This window comes from Carcharodon carcharias, chromosome 10, assembly GCF_017639515.1.
Source record: "Carcharodon carcharias isolate sCarCar2 chromosome 10, sCarCar2.pri, whole genome shotgun sequence".
NCBI lineage: Eukaryota > Metazoa > Chordata > Chondrichthyes > Lamniformes > Lamnidae > Carcharodon > Carcharodon carcharias.
The window spans coordinates 76330111-76346639 of record NC_054476.1 but is presented as its reverse complement, the minus strand read 5'-3'; the positions used below and the strand labels follow the sequence as shown (position 1 = coordinate 76346639).

At 43.8% G+C, this 16529-nt stretch overlaps 1 protein-coding gene across 1 annotated transcript in view; it reads left to right on the top strand.

Moving 5' to 3' along the window:
* Nucleotides 1-11099: 11099 nt before the first annotated feature.
* Nucleotides 11100-16529, top strand: part of creb3l1 (cAMP responsive element binding protein 3-like 1) — a 152322-nt gene continuing 146892 nt past the window's right edge. Inside the window, exon 1 of the mRNA XM_041198371.1 lies at nucleotides 11100-11628. Within this exon, the coding sequence (XP_041054305.1) occupies nucleotides 11530-11628 (99 nt within the window). The 5' untranslated portion in view covers nucleotides 11100-11529. The remainder of the gene's footprint in view (nucleotides 11629-16529) is intronic.

Genomic DNA, 16529 nt, shown 5'->3' with positions numbered 1-16529 from the left:
GCCTGCAAAATGGGTGTTAATTTGAGGTCTGTTTGAGTCTCCGATTGAAAGTCTAATTAAGAAACTTAGACCCGCGCTTCCTATTCACTGCCGGTGTGTTGAACCATTGTAGATGTGACATTAGCCATGGTATCATGGAAACATTGGAACAGGAGTAGGCCATTCAGTCCCTTGAGCCTGTTCCACCATGCAATTAGATCATGGCTGATCACTACTTCAACTCAATTGCTTCATGCCCATAACCAATAAAAATTTGTCATTCTTAGTCATGAGAATTGTCTCCCAGCGTCCACAGCCTTTTTTGGGGAGGGAATTCTATATTTTCATGAACCTTTGTGTGTAAACGCTCTTCTTGATTTAACTAAATGCCTGGTTCTAATTTTAAGATTCTGTCTCCTTGTTCTTGATTTCTGCACCAGAGAAAACAGTTCCTGTATCTCTGCATCTTGCCTATTGATTCCTTTTATCATTTTAAAGACGTTGAATAAATCACCCCCTTGACCTTCTAAACTAAGGGGAATCTAAACAAACTTTAGGCAATTTGTCCTCATAGTTTAACCCTTTACGGTCCAGTTCATTCTGATAAGTCTGCTCTGCACCCACATAGGGACCAATAATCCTTCCTGATGTGGGGTGCCTGTTCAGCATTTGAGACAGGGTCTTCTCCATGTTATCTGCCTAGATTCGGGGCTTGGTGCTTTGCATTTTGTTGTTGTCAAGTATGCCACAGTTGAAGAAGAGAACATCTTACACCCATGGTCAACATCTAACAATACCACATTGGAGATGGTTTGGTATCAACGGTAGCGTTCCCAACAGCACAAATGTGACACCTTTCCATTCTCCTACACACCCATCCTTATGACTGAGGTATTAGGCAATGAAAGGGTCAAAATTGACTTGGCTGACTGAACAAGGGGTAGAGTCCAGTTGGTAAAACCACTGTTGTCTCTGGCACATTAAGAGTTAATGCAAATCTGGATGGCCGTATTACTTTCCACTCCATCTGAATTCCCTTAATAGCTGTGTTGTAGCTTATAAAGAGCCATTCTTTGTGAGGATTGTAATTGAGATTCCAAGGGCGAGGCTGTCTGGGGCTGGTACAGTATAATTTTACTGGGGTGAGAACTGTACATTTTTTTCTCTATTGTGGGCTTTGAGAGCTTAGGATGGAAATATTTTTTAAAGCAAAAATAAAAGGCAGTTTCACTGGGCTAGATTTTGACTTCAAACTGATGTAAAACCAATGATAGTGAAGTAATGCCAATTTTACAATTCCCCTGATGTTTATTTAAAAGTCAAAATCTACCCCAGCATTTCCAGGTGACATTGACCACATTTGCTGTATTGATCATAACCAGAATCTGGGCAGATAACATGGAGAAGACCGTGTATGTTAGCTTACTTTGTCAGGTTATTAAACAACTTCTTCCTGCAGTTGTGAGGGCTGAGAATGCCAACACACAATGTCACTGCCACCACTCCCATTAGGACGAGAAATATTTTTGGGCTGAATTTTGCCCTGGGCTTCGGGACCCCAATGCCAGGGCGGAAAGCAGGTCCTCAGCCCACACATGTCAGCATGCGGCCGGCTCGGTGGTTTTATTGAAGTATAGGCCTACGAATTGGCCAGCTCTGCACTGTCCCTCTGTGTCAGCTGAATCAGAGGGCCGGCAGCTCTGAAACCTCAGCAGCACCACCGGGAGAGGTGGGCACTGCTGAGGTAGGTCAGTGACCTCAGACCACCTCCTGGTAAGTAAATTGAAAATAAAATATCCGGGGAGCCAAGGGTTGGAGGGGAAATCCCTCCATGGTAATCGTTGTGGCCACTGAACTACATTGCCTCATGGAGCTCAGGCTCAGTAGCCCCCTGGGCTGCCACAGGGAAGCTGCCTCCGTTAAGCTGGTGCCGTCTGTTGTTGGCAAAATGATAATGTCTCCATAAAATGGCCCTTAATATGGCTTTTAATGATGCAAACCAGCTGCCCCCTCCTTGAAGCAGGCAATTAATCTGCCTCGCAGTCAGCCGCTGGGAAATGTCCCTGGTGGGTGGACTGCATAAGGGAGACGTCTAACAAAAGGTAATTAATCTGAAAAGATGACTGCTTCTCTGTCTCCACAGATGCATCTTGCAACAATCTCTATCCATCAAGCTTCATACCTAACTTCCACCAGCTTCACTTCACCCTCACACGCTTTGCAGTGCTGGAAGCCTCACACCCACATCGCACAGCTCGTACGCACTGCTAGCTATTCAACCATGACAATCACACCACCCAAGCAAATTGTGCCACACTTGCTGACGCACTGTCCTCTCCCTTGCAGACCAAAGTGGCGCACAACCAGAGGTAGCTGCAACTAACCGGACAAGGAGAAGCACATGTGTCCACTCTAACCCACTTGGAGGAGACAGTGCTGGCCATTATTGAGATTCCTATTGCTGAGGCCATGACCAGTGACTGAAACCATCAAAGATGATGGTATCCTCACATCTAATCATCACATCCTAATCTCACATCCTTGGTTTGCAAGCTGTGGTTGGTGTAAGTAGGCACCTCTTACTTTCCCTTGTTTCTACACCACAGCCTTACCCTTTTCAACAAAATGCAACCTGAACAGGCAGTGGAAGGACAACAAAAACATAAAGTGATGGTGAAGGCACAGCACCTTCACTGGTTTCACCCACCCCGCCACCAGCTCAGATCCTGACACTGCATGTATTTTAGGGGAAGGATTAGAGGTGGGACCTGCATGTGGTGAGACACTGGGCACCACTGGGCTGCAGTCAAGGCGGGGAGCACTGAGGGAGGAGATGCTAGCTTGCTGGAGGCTGAGGTCACGCACAAGCTCTGCTGCAGAGTACTCAGATGAGTAGTTTGATAGCCAGGTTAGCCTAGCATCGGGAAGCCTTCCAAAAAGTCTGAGTTCAATGTCAAGGAACATGGAGGCCTCCAGCACCAGCTTAGCATAGGGCTTTGATCAGAGCTTGCAGCCCATCCTTTTTAACATTGCACTGGTGCTCAACTTCATCCACATATTTGTGGACACAGCCATAATGCAACATCCGATGCCCAATAGCTCAGCTTCTAATGTAACACAAACAGTTTGTTGCATTGAAAGCTCAGACTGAAGTCATGCAATCTTTGGCTGTGGATACCAGTGTTCAAAGGAATATCCAGGGAGTCACAGTAGTCCAGCAATCTGTCGTGGAGCACATTACTAGGATAGTTAAGACAGTGGTAGTGGCAGTGGCTTCATGGAGAATGGACCTGCTGTCCCCTCTCAGAAAGCCTTCAGTCATCCACCTACCCCTGCCACTCAGTTGCCGTTTCTAGTCAGCCAGCCAGCCCAGGCTGCTGCCACCCTCACTGAGATGGTGCAGCCTGAAGCTGCGTCTTTTAGACCCAAAGCTGCCCGAGATCAACCTCCAAGGCCATCAGCCTCCTCCACTAAAAGGCAGCAGCCTTCCACCAGCCATGATGCGGTCACTGGGATAGTGCTACATAGGAACACAAGGACAGGCAGAAGCAGGTAGAATATAGGCACAAAAGGACATAAGGGTTAATAGTTTACATTTGTATACAATATGACCCTAGTGTGATTTATACATTTGTTTAAGAATGTTTAATTTATGGTTTGATTTTAGTTTTGCATTGGGGCCATGGAGATGCTGAAATGGTAAGGGGCAGATGGAAAGCAAAGTGTGGAACTGTTGGTGAATGGGGAATTGGAGTTGAGGTTACTAGAATTACACTTGAATTAGTTCTTCATATAAAGCCCAGGAAAATAGGAACTGCCTAGGTTGCAACCTTCCTTCCTCTTCCATCTCCTCATGCTCTTGTCCTCAGTTATTTGCCTGAAAGGTGATTGCCATGGTTGTCCTGTTACGATTGCAAAGTTGTGCAGCATTCAACGCTTTTGTTTATTAATTATTTTCAGGATGTAGACATCACTGGTTCGGCCAGCATTTATTACCCATCCCTAATTGCCCTTGAGAAGGTGGTGGTGAGCTGCCTTCTTCAACCACTGCTGTCCATGTGATGTAGGTACACCCACAGAGCTGTTAGGGAGGGAGTTCCAAGATTTTAACCCAGTGACAGTGAAATAACGGTGATATATTTCCAAGTCAGGATGGTGTGTGGCTTGGAGGAGAGCTTCCAGTTAGCGGTGTTCCCATGTATCTGCTACCCTTGTCTCTCTCTAGGTGTAGAGGTCACGAGTTTGGAAAATGCTGCCAAAGGAGACTTGGCAAGATGCTGCAGCACATCTTGTAGATGGCGCACACTGCTGCCACTGTACGCTAGTGGTGGAGGGAGTGACTGTTGAAGGTGGTGGATGGGATGCCGATCAAGTGGGCTGCTTTGTCCTGGATGATGTCCAGCTTCTTGAGTGTTGTTGGTGCTGCACCCATTCAGGTAAGTGGGGAGTATTCCATCACACTCCTGATTTGTGCCCTGTAGATGATAGATAGGCTTTGGGGAGTCAGGAGGTGAGTTACTCGCTGCAGAATTCCCAGCCTTAGACCTGCTCTTGTAATATGCTGGTCCAGTTAAATTTCTTGTCAATAGTAACTCCCAGGAGGTTGATAATGGAGGATTCAGTGATGGTGATGCAGACCATCACAAATCTTGAAACCTGTTCAGCTGACTATTGCATGGCTCCTTCTCAGTAGTCTAGGCAGCAGAATTACTGCTTCTGCCTCCAGTGGTCTGCTCTATCACATTGCTTGTGGTAGCATAGTTTTCATTGTACACATGCTGCACATGTGTGCATTGGTTTCAAACTGGAGTCATGAGCCATGTAGTCAACATATAGCCCTTGTTGAGCATTAACCATCCTTTGGTTTCCTGTGGTAACTTGAATGCAGTTCGCTCAGGAGAATGCCTCAGAGTGAAGGCATCAAGACTGCTGCCTAGATACCAGCATTGACCTGCCTGATTGAGGGCCTATGGTCACACACTAGCTGAATACTGAGGGAATGCAGTCCCTTTCAGTTCCAGTACAGGGCCAATTAACATACAATATCTGCAAAGCGATGTGCGTGCAGCTAATGACACCCTGCACCATGGGGAAGCCTGCAAACCTTGCAATCACTAGCCCTTGATCTTCCTGCTTGGCTCCCCCTCAAGAGGAAATGAAGTGAATTTATCTCTTTGAATACAGAGCCTCAGTGACCTTTTTGTGACAATGGACAACAAACTATGAGATGTTGCCAACATCCCCCCAGCAGCAGCCCGAAATAGCCTGACACATAAAGTTCATTGCCATGGTCACCCCCACAGCCACCGGCAAGGTGATACTTGTCCAAAGGTTGCTGTTGTGGCTGGAAGATTGGAAGATTTCAGTGATGACCTCCGTACTGAAGTGTAAATGTCTCACACACTGTTCCTCGCTAAGGTTCAGGTAGGACAATTGCTACCTGGATAGCCTGGATGGACACAGCCTCCTGCTGAGATCTGTTCTCCTCTGCCTCCTCCCTCTTCCAACAGTATACCCTGCTCTACCCTGCTCTGCTTCTGCTCACTCTTCAAGTCTTGCTTGATTCAAAGAGGAAGGCAGTAGAGTACCTGTCTGTCAAAACCAATGGTTTGTGCAAAAGGTACTTAAGCAACTGTCAAAGCACTCCTGTTAACTCCAGAATAGCAGACCTGTGTCAAATTGACATTGCATGCTGATTAACATCATCATCTGCCTATTCTGCAAACTTCTGGTGGATATTAACTGTGTTTGCTAACACCTTTACCAAGATGGCGCCCAGTGCATTGCCTAAAAAGTGTGCATGCAAATGCCTTTTTGGATTACTAATGGCACCCAAAGAATAGGTGCTCCCAGTCCAATATTTCATTGCTCTTTATGGGGCCTTGTTGGGGCAAATTTCTTGCTGCATTTCCTGCATTATAACATGGATTTCATTTGTGCTTGGTGAGCTGTGAAGGACTTTGAATATTCTGAAAGTGTAAAAAGCACTATATTAAAGCAATTTCTTTCTTTCTTTTACTCCCACCAGGCCTGCTGAGAACACTGTGTGTGAGCAGATGTTAACATATGGATATCTGCATCCTCCCTCAACATTGCCTGTAATTATTCCAAACACCCTCTATGATACTAATAGGGCTGCATAGGCCACTACAGCTGGGCCCTAAGCAGGAAACAGTCCCCTGAAAAGGAGCTATATTAAACTTCAGCCTGTGCTGTGTTAGCATTACTCTTTAATACAAGGCTGCATCTGTTGTAAGGTGTGGTTGCCAATGCCAGCCCCGAGTTCAGTCGTATCTGGATAATATAAGTGAGATTGTGGAGCTAGGCCTCTGAAACCTAACTCAGGAAATGGTTTTTCACTGGTGCCTCTCAAAATCCAACCCATCTGTTAGGGTTGTTCAGGAGCCTCCAGGAATTGTAGATTAATCTTCTGGGCATTGTTGCAAGCAATCTGCGAGACAAATCCTCGGAGCACTAACAAAAAAATCTTGTGCCTTATTCATTTTCCTTGAACGCTTCCATTTACTTTTGTAAAGGTATCAGAAATAGGAAAGACAGCTGTGTGACTGGGAAGGAAGGATGGAGGTAGGTGGTCTTGTAATAGGTCCTGGATTATGTGCAGCCCCCATGATCCTACCACCTGTACAAGCTGGTGAAACAGTGGTTGGCCTGTAGTAGCAATGCTCAGGTGAAGGCACAGTGGCCAGAAACATGGTCACAGCTATCATCTGTGTTGTCAATGCTGTAGAATCCATCCTGCGATCATATAACGGCCTCTGGCAATGTTGCAGAGCTGCTGTTATTGAGTGACTGGGTAGCTTTGGCTTTTAATCCTTCTGCAATCGTGCTTCTGAAGTTCTAACTATCTCCTTTATTGCACCTTCCTATACATATCATCAGTGAATTATTCTGCTCTTACTGTGACTGATTGGTATGGCTAACTAAACACACCGGGCTCCTGCGAGTTAACACTAGTGAACAATATCCCATTACAAAACAGAAAGACTATGGTGAAAGTGACATTCATTGGTGTATGTACTAATGACGCAATATATGGATGACAATGACTACAAGGTGCATTGACCTACACTTTCCAATCAGAAACACACTATAGATAGGCAGGGAAATATGACGACAGAGTGTAAAATGGAGACAGAGATCCATCCAAATGGTTTTTGGTGTCACATTCAAGTTTCCATGCATCAGAATTGCCTGATGGCTTGCTCTTTTTGGTATAAAAAGGGGCTGACAATGATGTAGTTGCAGGCTTCACACAATTTTCTAGCATTTCCACAGAAATATAGAAGGATAAAGAAAATAAAAAGAGTGGGTAGAATAGGGCAGGGTGGCCAGCCTGCTGTTGCCCAATCCCAGCCATCACTGCAAGTTAAAAATCAGCCTTGACTAGCTTTTTACATTTTTTAATTGACCTTTTCCCTTGAAAATCCAGGATAAGTGGTAAGTGTAAGACATGATGTTCCATGTTAGAAGCAGTTAAAGGCTTTCTTGATGTTGATGGAATATACAAGAGGCAAAAGAGAAAATATTAGTGAAGATAAGCAAACTCACAAAAGACAATTCATCAGTGTTATGGTAGGACACTGTTGAAATCTTCTCCTGGTACCACTGAAAATTGCTGGGCCATATGGGGAGGCTGGGTTAGGCAGAGGAATAGTTGAGGCTGAGGCATCATAACCTATAATGGAAAAGTTTGATCATCTTTAAAATCAATTCTTGGGTATCAACATTGCTGGCTAGGTCAGCATTTATTGCCCATCCGGAATTGCCCTTGAGAAGGTGGTGGTGAGTCACCTTCTTGAGCCACACTGGTGCAGCAATTATTTCAAAATGTTAATCTTAGATGTATTTGGCATGTACATAGATATTAATGTGGTATATAGTACTACAGAATGAAGGCATTGTCATATTCTGGAACAGGAGCAAGACACTCAATAAATGTAAACCATGGCCTGGTGCATTTGATTAATAGGGAGTTAATAATCCTGGCAAATCAATTTGGATGTTTTTTAGTACAATCAGCTTGCCATCCCTGCCATTATGGACTGTTTTTTTCCGCAGAAATTTCAGTCAGTGATCTGATTTTAAAGTTATGTCCCTTTGAGACACTCCCACCAGCAGAAAATGGTTCTTTCCATCGATCTTATCAATTGCTTTCAAATTACAAAAAACTTTAATCAAATCACCCTTCAATCTAGTGTGTTCCACAGAATACAAGCCTACTTTATGCAATCTGTCCACATAATCAAACCTTTGGAGCCTGGTAGTATGCTGGTGAAACTGCACTGCACTCCTTCCAAGACCAATATGTCCTAAGGTAGGGGGCCCAGGGCTATACACAGTGCTCCAGATGTGGTCTAACCAGGGATTTGTGTAAAAACTTCCTCCCATTTATATTCTAGCCATCTAGTTATAAAGGTTAACATTCCATAAGACATTTGATTATTTTTTGTACCTAGAACGAATACAATTAGTGGTCTGTATACATGGATCTTTAAATCTCCTTGGACCTCCACTGTTGCTAGCTTTCCATCATTTAAAAAAATACTTGAATCTACATTTTTTTTGGTCCAAAATGAATGATTTCACACTTACCATCTGCCACAGTTTTGCCCACCCACTTCAATCTTCAATGTCTTTTTGTAATTTTCTTATCTACATTACTTACTACATCTCCAATCTTTGTGTCATTGGCAGACTTGGATCTCATGGTTGCCTCTTTTTTTTGTTTGTGGACGTTTCGATTTAAATATTTTTGCCCACTGAGTTGCTGGAAATGCACGCTGATAACGCATGGTTATGGTAACAGAGTCACTGGGACCCTGGTGAACAACAGGATAAATGGTGTTTTTTCATTTTTTCCTTGGAGGTGGGCATTGCTGGCTAGGCCAGCATTATTGCCCACCCCTAAGTGTGAGATTAAAGAATTCAGGAGGAAGCAGAGGAAGGTGGGCGAATTAGAGTGGGTGAACTCACTGCCAAGTCAGGTACAGAAAGAAAAATAAAGAGAGGGGGCGAAAGATTGGTTTAAGCTAAAGAGAAAATTGAAACAGCAAGAAAAAGTGAGAAAAAGAATTTAATAATTAGACCATTCCAGACCTGAGAGAATGAGACTTCAGACTTATAATTGCTTATTTCTGGTGTCTGAGAGGTTGATTGGCAAACCTTAATGACTATCACATCATTAAAAGGCATTAACAGTATTAATTAGTGGGTTTAATTTTCCGTGGTGTGCTTAATGGACAATTAATGTGCAACTGCAGTAACTTCATTGAAATCACTAGGAGGTTAAAGAGAGATCTGCTGTTTACATAAAGTTAATGATGGAACAGCAGAGCTCATTCAGCAACTTGTAGTGATTCACAATTTGAGGTATCTCTTCCTCGCTATGAGTTGCAGGCTCATTTGTGCATTAATAATGGTGTATGTTGTTCAAACACTGTTATCTTTTTCAGCAAATTCTGACCCATTAGCTCTGTTTTTCTCTCCCCACAGATGCTGCCTGACATGCTTTTAAAGTGTTTTTACTTCAGATCTCCAGCATCCGCAGTATTTTGCTTTTGTTTCCAATAACAGTTTGGTCTAACCCACAGAATAATTAAAGCTGCCAGAGTTTGCTGGGTTGTCTGAAGTACTATATTTAACATCTCTGCTTTCTGTGCAAAAATAGAAATACATTTCTTTTAAAATGAGATGCTTTTAGGCCTTAAAGACCATTTCAGTTATCAAAATATACACACCTATTTTTACACTTAACAGCTGCTGAGACAGCATCTGTACCTTTAAAGTACTAATTGTTGTGGGTCTAAATGACGGAATTCCATAAGGCTTCTTAACTCTTCATTTTACTTAAGGGTACATTATTATGTTCTCCTCTTGTTTTTTCCTCGTGATATTTCCCCCGGGAATGTACCTGTATCACCTGAGGGAGCAAGATGGTCTTCACCTGACCAGCCACTGGAGGGCATATGAGGGCTTCCTCATGGAGACTCCCCCAACTGATTCTTCACTAGTCCTTTACATAGAGAGGTGTCTACTTTCTGCTTGGCACAATCTCCCAGCAGCTACAGTGTTGTCTGACACAATAGCCACATGTAGCTAACTGGGAATTCAGATGTGGCTAATTATATGTCTGATTAATAAATTAGAAAATGAATAACAAACACTGTCATTGGGTATGTGATCTCTTAACACAGCATTTGCATGTATTGTGGCGGTGGGTTACAGTTCACTCAGGGAGTCAGAGTTGCTGTGGCAACCTGCACTCTTACATACATGTTGTAGACTGGAGCTATGGATAGTGATGGTGGAGGCTTCAATTTTTTTCCATCACATGGCTGACCAGGGATCTCGCCCACTCTCAGCACCCGCCATCAGTGTATGTTGGAGGGATTTACAGGTTGATAGGTAACCTGATTGGCCGCATTATTAACGCACCTTCCTTGACCATCAAGCCCTGGGGTGGGGAGGTTTTGACTCCAAGGCAGGGGCACTAGCCACTACGCCACAGGGCCTCCACTCTCTGTGCACTGTTTGGTGTGTTTGTTGGTAAAAAGACAAGACAAAATACAGTGTACGAGCGTTTTCTGATCTTCGTGTGTGTTTATTATTGGATGGTGGTAGATGTGTCTTAAAACACCTGTGAAGCACATTCACCTGTATCTTGGGAGGCATTTTCTGTTAAAATGACTGCATGTGGCTAAAACAGCATAGCAACACCCGTAAGAGTCATACGGACTCGAGCCGTTAACTGTATTCCTCTCCGCAGATGCTGCCTGACCTGCTGAGTTTTTCCAGGTATTTTTATTTTTGTATGGCAACACCCGTGTCCAGTTAGCGATTTCGGTTGGACAAGGCTGGGTTCGTGGCACCACGGAGGTGAGGAACTCAAGAGCTTGGGGGCAATTTTGAACCTGCGTCTTGTTACTCCTTAGTGCCACTGACTGTTGGCCCTATAAAGCCATACACCACCATGCTGCTCAAGTATTCTCAAAGCATATGGCAATGTTTATCGAGGGAAAAACGGTTTTTAAGGTTGTCGGATGTTTCTGCTGAGAGTTCTCAAGGGGTTAATTGTAGAGAAAGGGAGTGACGTGATGTCTTGGGGAAAGTGCTGTGAGGAGTGTGTGAACTGGCTAGTGACAGAGTGAGTCCGTATGGAGTTTGGACAGGAGTTCACACAAGAGCAGAGAGAGGGAGATCGCCAAGAGACAAGAGCGTGGGGATCGAGCCCAGAATCTGCAGCTGCCGAGCAGTCTGTGCTGAACTGACACATCAAAGACAGACATCAGAAAGCTCTCAGGCTGAGGCAGAGACTATCCTCACATCCTGGTCGGAGGAGCCTGATCGGCAGGCATTGGAAACATCTAGGCAGTCTTACCATTGTAAAGGCGGGGAAGCTTTTAGCAGCCCCGGAGGAGACAGCGGCAGAGTTTAAAGAGCTTGGGGTCCGAGAGGCAATTCCCCCGAGCTGCAACATCTGGAAGATCCGAGCGATTGATTCCCCGCCGGAGCCCCTGGTCCTCGTTCACTATGGATATCCTGGATAACTTCGGGGCAGAGAAACTCTTCGCAGCTTCAAGCCTTGTGGATTTGGAAGATTTGAACGAAGCCGATTTTCTCAGTAATGTGGTATGTTGTTAGGGAGCTGCCAGTTAACCAGAGCACCTCTCCTGTCTGGGTACAGTTCTGCTTCACTCTGTCTCCACCTCTATCAATATCGTACTTTTTGTTCACTTCACCTTCCACTTGCTCCAAGCCATTAGCACAGATCCATACTTAAACACACAGAAATATACACAGACACACAAACACGCACATAAGTACACCGATATAGACAAGCACACACACAAATACTGCACACACATACACAGAATGTGCAGACATATAGAAACACACACAGGAATACACAGAAATACACACAGACACATACAGAAACACACAGATGCACACACATACACAGACACAGAAATATACAGGCATGCACACATATACACAGGCATATATGGAAACACCAAAAGAGACACACGTGGAGACACACAGAAAGAGACTCACAGAAACACACACATACACTCTCACACACACACAGAAACATACAGACACACAGAGACACATAGATACAGGCACAAAGATACAGGCATGCACATAAGGGAACACACAGTAAACACAGGCTCATACAAATCGAAACAGATGTAGATATACAGAAAGATATTCGCAAACATACACACAGATACAAACTTGCAGACATCCTCTCACACAGTGAAACATAGGCAATCACTCACACACTACATACACTCACTCATATACATAAAACACAAAAACACTTCCTCACACAACTACAGTGCACCCAGACAGATATCCTCACAAAGACACATAAACTCACACCGACTCACACGCTCACTAAGTCATTCATACAACACAAATACCTCACACAAATATACCCGCCCACATTCACTCTCATAGACACATATGCGGTTCTCAATTAAATCATATCCCAAACAAGTAAAATGCTGAATGGCTGCCAATAACATTTGTTTAAATTTCAGTGATAATCAATGTATCAGAGCTAACCCAGACCATAGCGGATTCAATATGTTTGGTTTGAAGGGAAACCAGCTGTACCATACCCCACTGCAGGACATTTAACTCAAATGGGCTACTGTGCAGTATTAGATACAGAACATTGCTTCAAAAACAGACCTCAATTAATGGATAGCTTTTATAATAAATATGGATCAGGGATTCAAATTACAAGACACCTTAAAATTGAGGATGGTATGTTATGAATTTTAACATTGCATACCTACATTTGGAATATACATTGAGAAGGAGGTTAATGAAGAAATGTTTAACTAAAGAAAACTGTGTGAAAATGCTGATGGTGGTCAGAAATTGGCCCCAGTGGAGTAAAGGGGGACAGTCCAGTCCCATTAGGATGAGAGAGGGACAGTGCAGACCTGTTAGAGTGTGTAGGAACAGTTCAGTTCCATTCCAGTGAGTGGGGACATTCCAGTATCAGTAGAGTGCGTGAGGGATGGTCAAGTCCCACTAGAGTGACTAGGCACAATTAATTTGCTCTGAGTTCATCCATGGGACAGTTTCGTGTTGTATTGCATTATATAAGACACGTGCAAATGTGGAACTATATTATATAGTCTATGATATTCTATATAGCATAACTTTGCTATCTATATTGTAATATAGTATAGCATGGATAAGATATATGTAAAATCCATACAAATTCAATACTGTACTATATACTATATACTATGAATTAATGACTATCTATGGTTTGCTATAAACAATACACCAAATGGCCAATAGTTCGCATCTCTAAATACATCTATACTGTTTCTATCAAGGTGTATCTATTCTAGTATGAATGAAATTATGTGGCTCCCTCTTTGTCTTACCTATACTCTTCAGTTTTCTATGGAACTCAGGCATCGGCAGTGGATAGAGTGTATGTTATATTCATGACGGATGTCTTATCGATCATTAGAATTGATCATTCTACAGCACGATATTCTCACATCTCTTCTACCACTATAAGTCAGAGAGAAACCTAGTTTGTTCTTTGTACCTGCTATATACTCATTTGTTTGTTCCTGAATTTATATCCTTGCTTCTTCTTAGAGTTTTCCTATTTTGACCTGCTTTCTTCTGGCTTCATTCCCAGTTTGTTTTTGTGTGCTCCCATTTTCTTCCCATCTTGTTCCTTTTGTTCCACCAGTTTGTTCCAGGAAAATACTAACTATTCTTCCACCCTATATTTTCCTAATTTGCTTTTGGCGTATTCTGGTTTTCTTCCTGATTTATCCTTGGTGTGTTTCAAGTTTATTCTTGGAATGGTCCTATTTTGGTTCTGGTTCTTGGTCTGTTTGCAGGCTCCTGTTTTGTGTCCCAGGGTTGTTTAACTTAGTAGCACTCGCTCTGAGAGATCAGGTTGTGAGTACAGGTCCCAGTTCAGAGACTTGAGCACATAATTTAGCCTTCCACTTCAGTTTAGTACTGAGAGCTGCTGCTCTGTCAGAGGTGCTGTTTTCAGGATGAGGTGTTATAACAAGGTCTGCCTGCCTCAGGGCGGCTGTGCATGTTCCCATGCCACTATTCAAAAAGCAGCAGAGAGATTCTTCCCATGCCAGGTTCATTATGTATCACTGAATCAACCTCCAAAACCAGATCAACTGCTCATTTAACTCATTGATGTCCGTAAGATGTGGCTATGCACAAATTGGTTGGCACATTTGTTCATATTGCAAAAATAATTCAGCTGTGAAGCATTTGGTGATGTCCAAAATTTGTTATTTAAATGCTTTCTTTGTTCATCATATGCTTCTGTTGTGTTCCCACTTTGGTCACGTGGCATACCTGTCTTATTTCCCAGTTTGTTCTTTGTATGTTCCTGTTTTGTTACACAGTTCATTCATAACTTGTTCCTAGTTTGCACAGTGATCTGGCTTTTTCTTGATGTGTTTCCTGTTTATTTTACGATGTGTGTGTCCCTGTTGTGTTTCTAGTGTGTGCATGTTCCTGGCACGTGTGTGTTCCTGGTGCTTGTCCTGTTGTATTTCCTGCTGTGTTCCCAGTGTTTGCCCGAGGTGTGTGCTCTTAATGTGTTCCTGTTTTGCGTCATGTTGTGTTCCTGGTTTGTTCCTGGTTTGATCCCGGATTGTTCCTGGTTTTTTCCCAGCTTGTTCCTAATTTGTTCCTGGATTGTTCCTGTTTTATTCCTGGCTTGTTCTCGGTTTGTTCCTGGTTTATTCCTGGCTTGTTCCTGGATTGTTCCTGGATTGTTCCTGGTTTGTTCCTGGTTTGTTCCTGGTTTGTTCCCGATTTGTTCCCAGTTTGTTCCCGGTTTGTTTCTGGTTTGTTCCTGGTTTGTTCCCAGCTTGTTCCTGGTTTGTTCCCGGTTTGTTCCTGATTTGTTCCTGGTTTGTTTCTGGATTGTTCCCGGTTCATTCCCGATTTGTTCTCAGTTTGTTCCTGGCTTGTTCCCGGTTTGTTTCTGGATTATTCCCGGTTTGTTCCCGGTTTGTTTCTGGATTGTTCCCAGTTTGTTCCCGGTTTGATCTTGGCTTGTTCCCGGTTTGATCTTGGCTTGTTCTCGGTTTGTTCCCGGTTTGTTCCTGGTTTGTTCCTGGTTTGTTTCTGCTTCATTCCTGGTTTGTTCATGATGTTGTTCCCGGTTTGTTCCCAGTTTGTTCCTGGTTTGTTTCTGGATTGTTCCCTGTTTGTTCCCGGATTGTTCCTGGTCTGTTCCTGGTTTGTTCCTGGTTTGTTTCTGGATTGTTCCCGGATTGTTCCCTGTTTGTTAGTGGTTTGTTCTTGGTTTGTTCCTGTACTGTTCCTGGTCTGTTCCTGGTTTGTTCCTGGCTTGTTCCCGGTTTGTTCCCGGTTTGTTCTTGGTTTATTCCCGGCTTGTTCCCAGTTTGTTCCTGGATTGTTCCTGTTTTGTTCCTGGCTTGTTCCCAGTTTGTTCCTGGTTTGTTCCTGATTTGTTCCTGGTTTGTTTCTGGATTGTTCCCGGTTCGTTCCCGATTTGTTCTCGTTTCTTCCTGGCTTGTTCCCGGTTTGTTCCCGGTTTGTTTCTGGATTATTCCCGGTTTGTTCCCAGTTTGTTTCTGGATTGTTCCCGGTTTGTTTCTGGATTGTTCCCGGTTTGTTCCCGGTTTGATCTTGGCTTGTTCCCGGTTTGATCTTGGCTTGTTCTCGGTTTGTTCCCGGTTTGTTCCTGGTTTGTTCCCGGTTTGTTTCTGCTTCATTCCTGGTTTGTTCATGATGTTGTTCCCGGTTTGTTCCCAGTTTGTTCCTGGTTTGTTTCTGGATTGTTCCCTGTTTGTTCCCGGATTGTTCCTGGTCTGTTCCTGGTCTGTTCCTGGTTTGTTCCTGGTTTGTTTCTGGATTGTTCCCGGATTGTTCCCTGTTTGTTAGTGGTTTGTTCTTGGTTTGTTCCTGTACCGTTCCTGGTCTGTTCCCGGTTTGTTCCTGGCTTGTTCCCGGTTTGTTCCCGGTTTATTCCCGGCTTGTTCCCAGTTTGTTCCTGGATTGTTCCTGTTTTGTTCCTGGCTTGTTCCCAGTTTGTTCCCGGTTTGTTCCCCGTTTGTTTCTGGATTGTTCCCGGTTTGTTCCCAGTTTGTTCCCGGCTTGTTCCCGGTTTGTTCCCGGCTTGTTCCCAGTTTGTTCCCAGCTTGCTCCCGTTTTGTTCCTGGTTTGTTCCCGGTTTGTTCCCGGTTTGTTCTCGGTTTGTTCTCGGTTTGTTCCCGGTTTGTTCCCGGTTTGTTTCTGCTTCATTCCTGGTTTGTTCATGGTGTTGTTCTCGGTTTGTTCCCAGTTTGTTCCTGGTTTGTTTCTGGATTGTTCCCTGTTTGTTCCCGGATTGTTCCTGGTCTGTTCCTGGTTTGTTTCTGGATTGTTCCCGGATTGTTCCCTGTTTGTTAGTGGTTTGTTCTTGGTTTGTTCCTATACTGTTCCTGGTCTGTTCCCGGTTTGTTCCTGGTTTGTTCCTGGCTTGTTCCCAGTTTGTTCCCGGT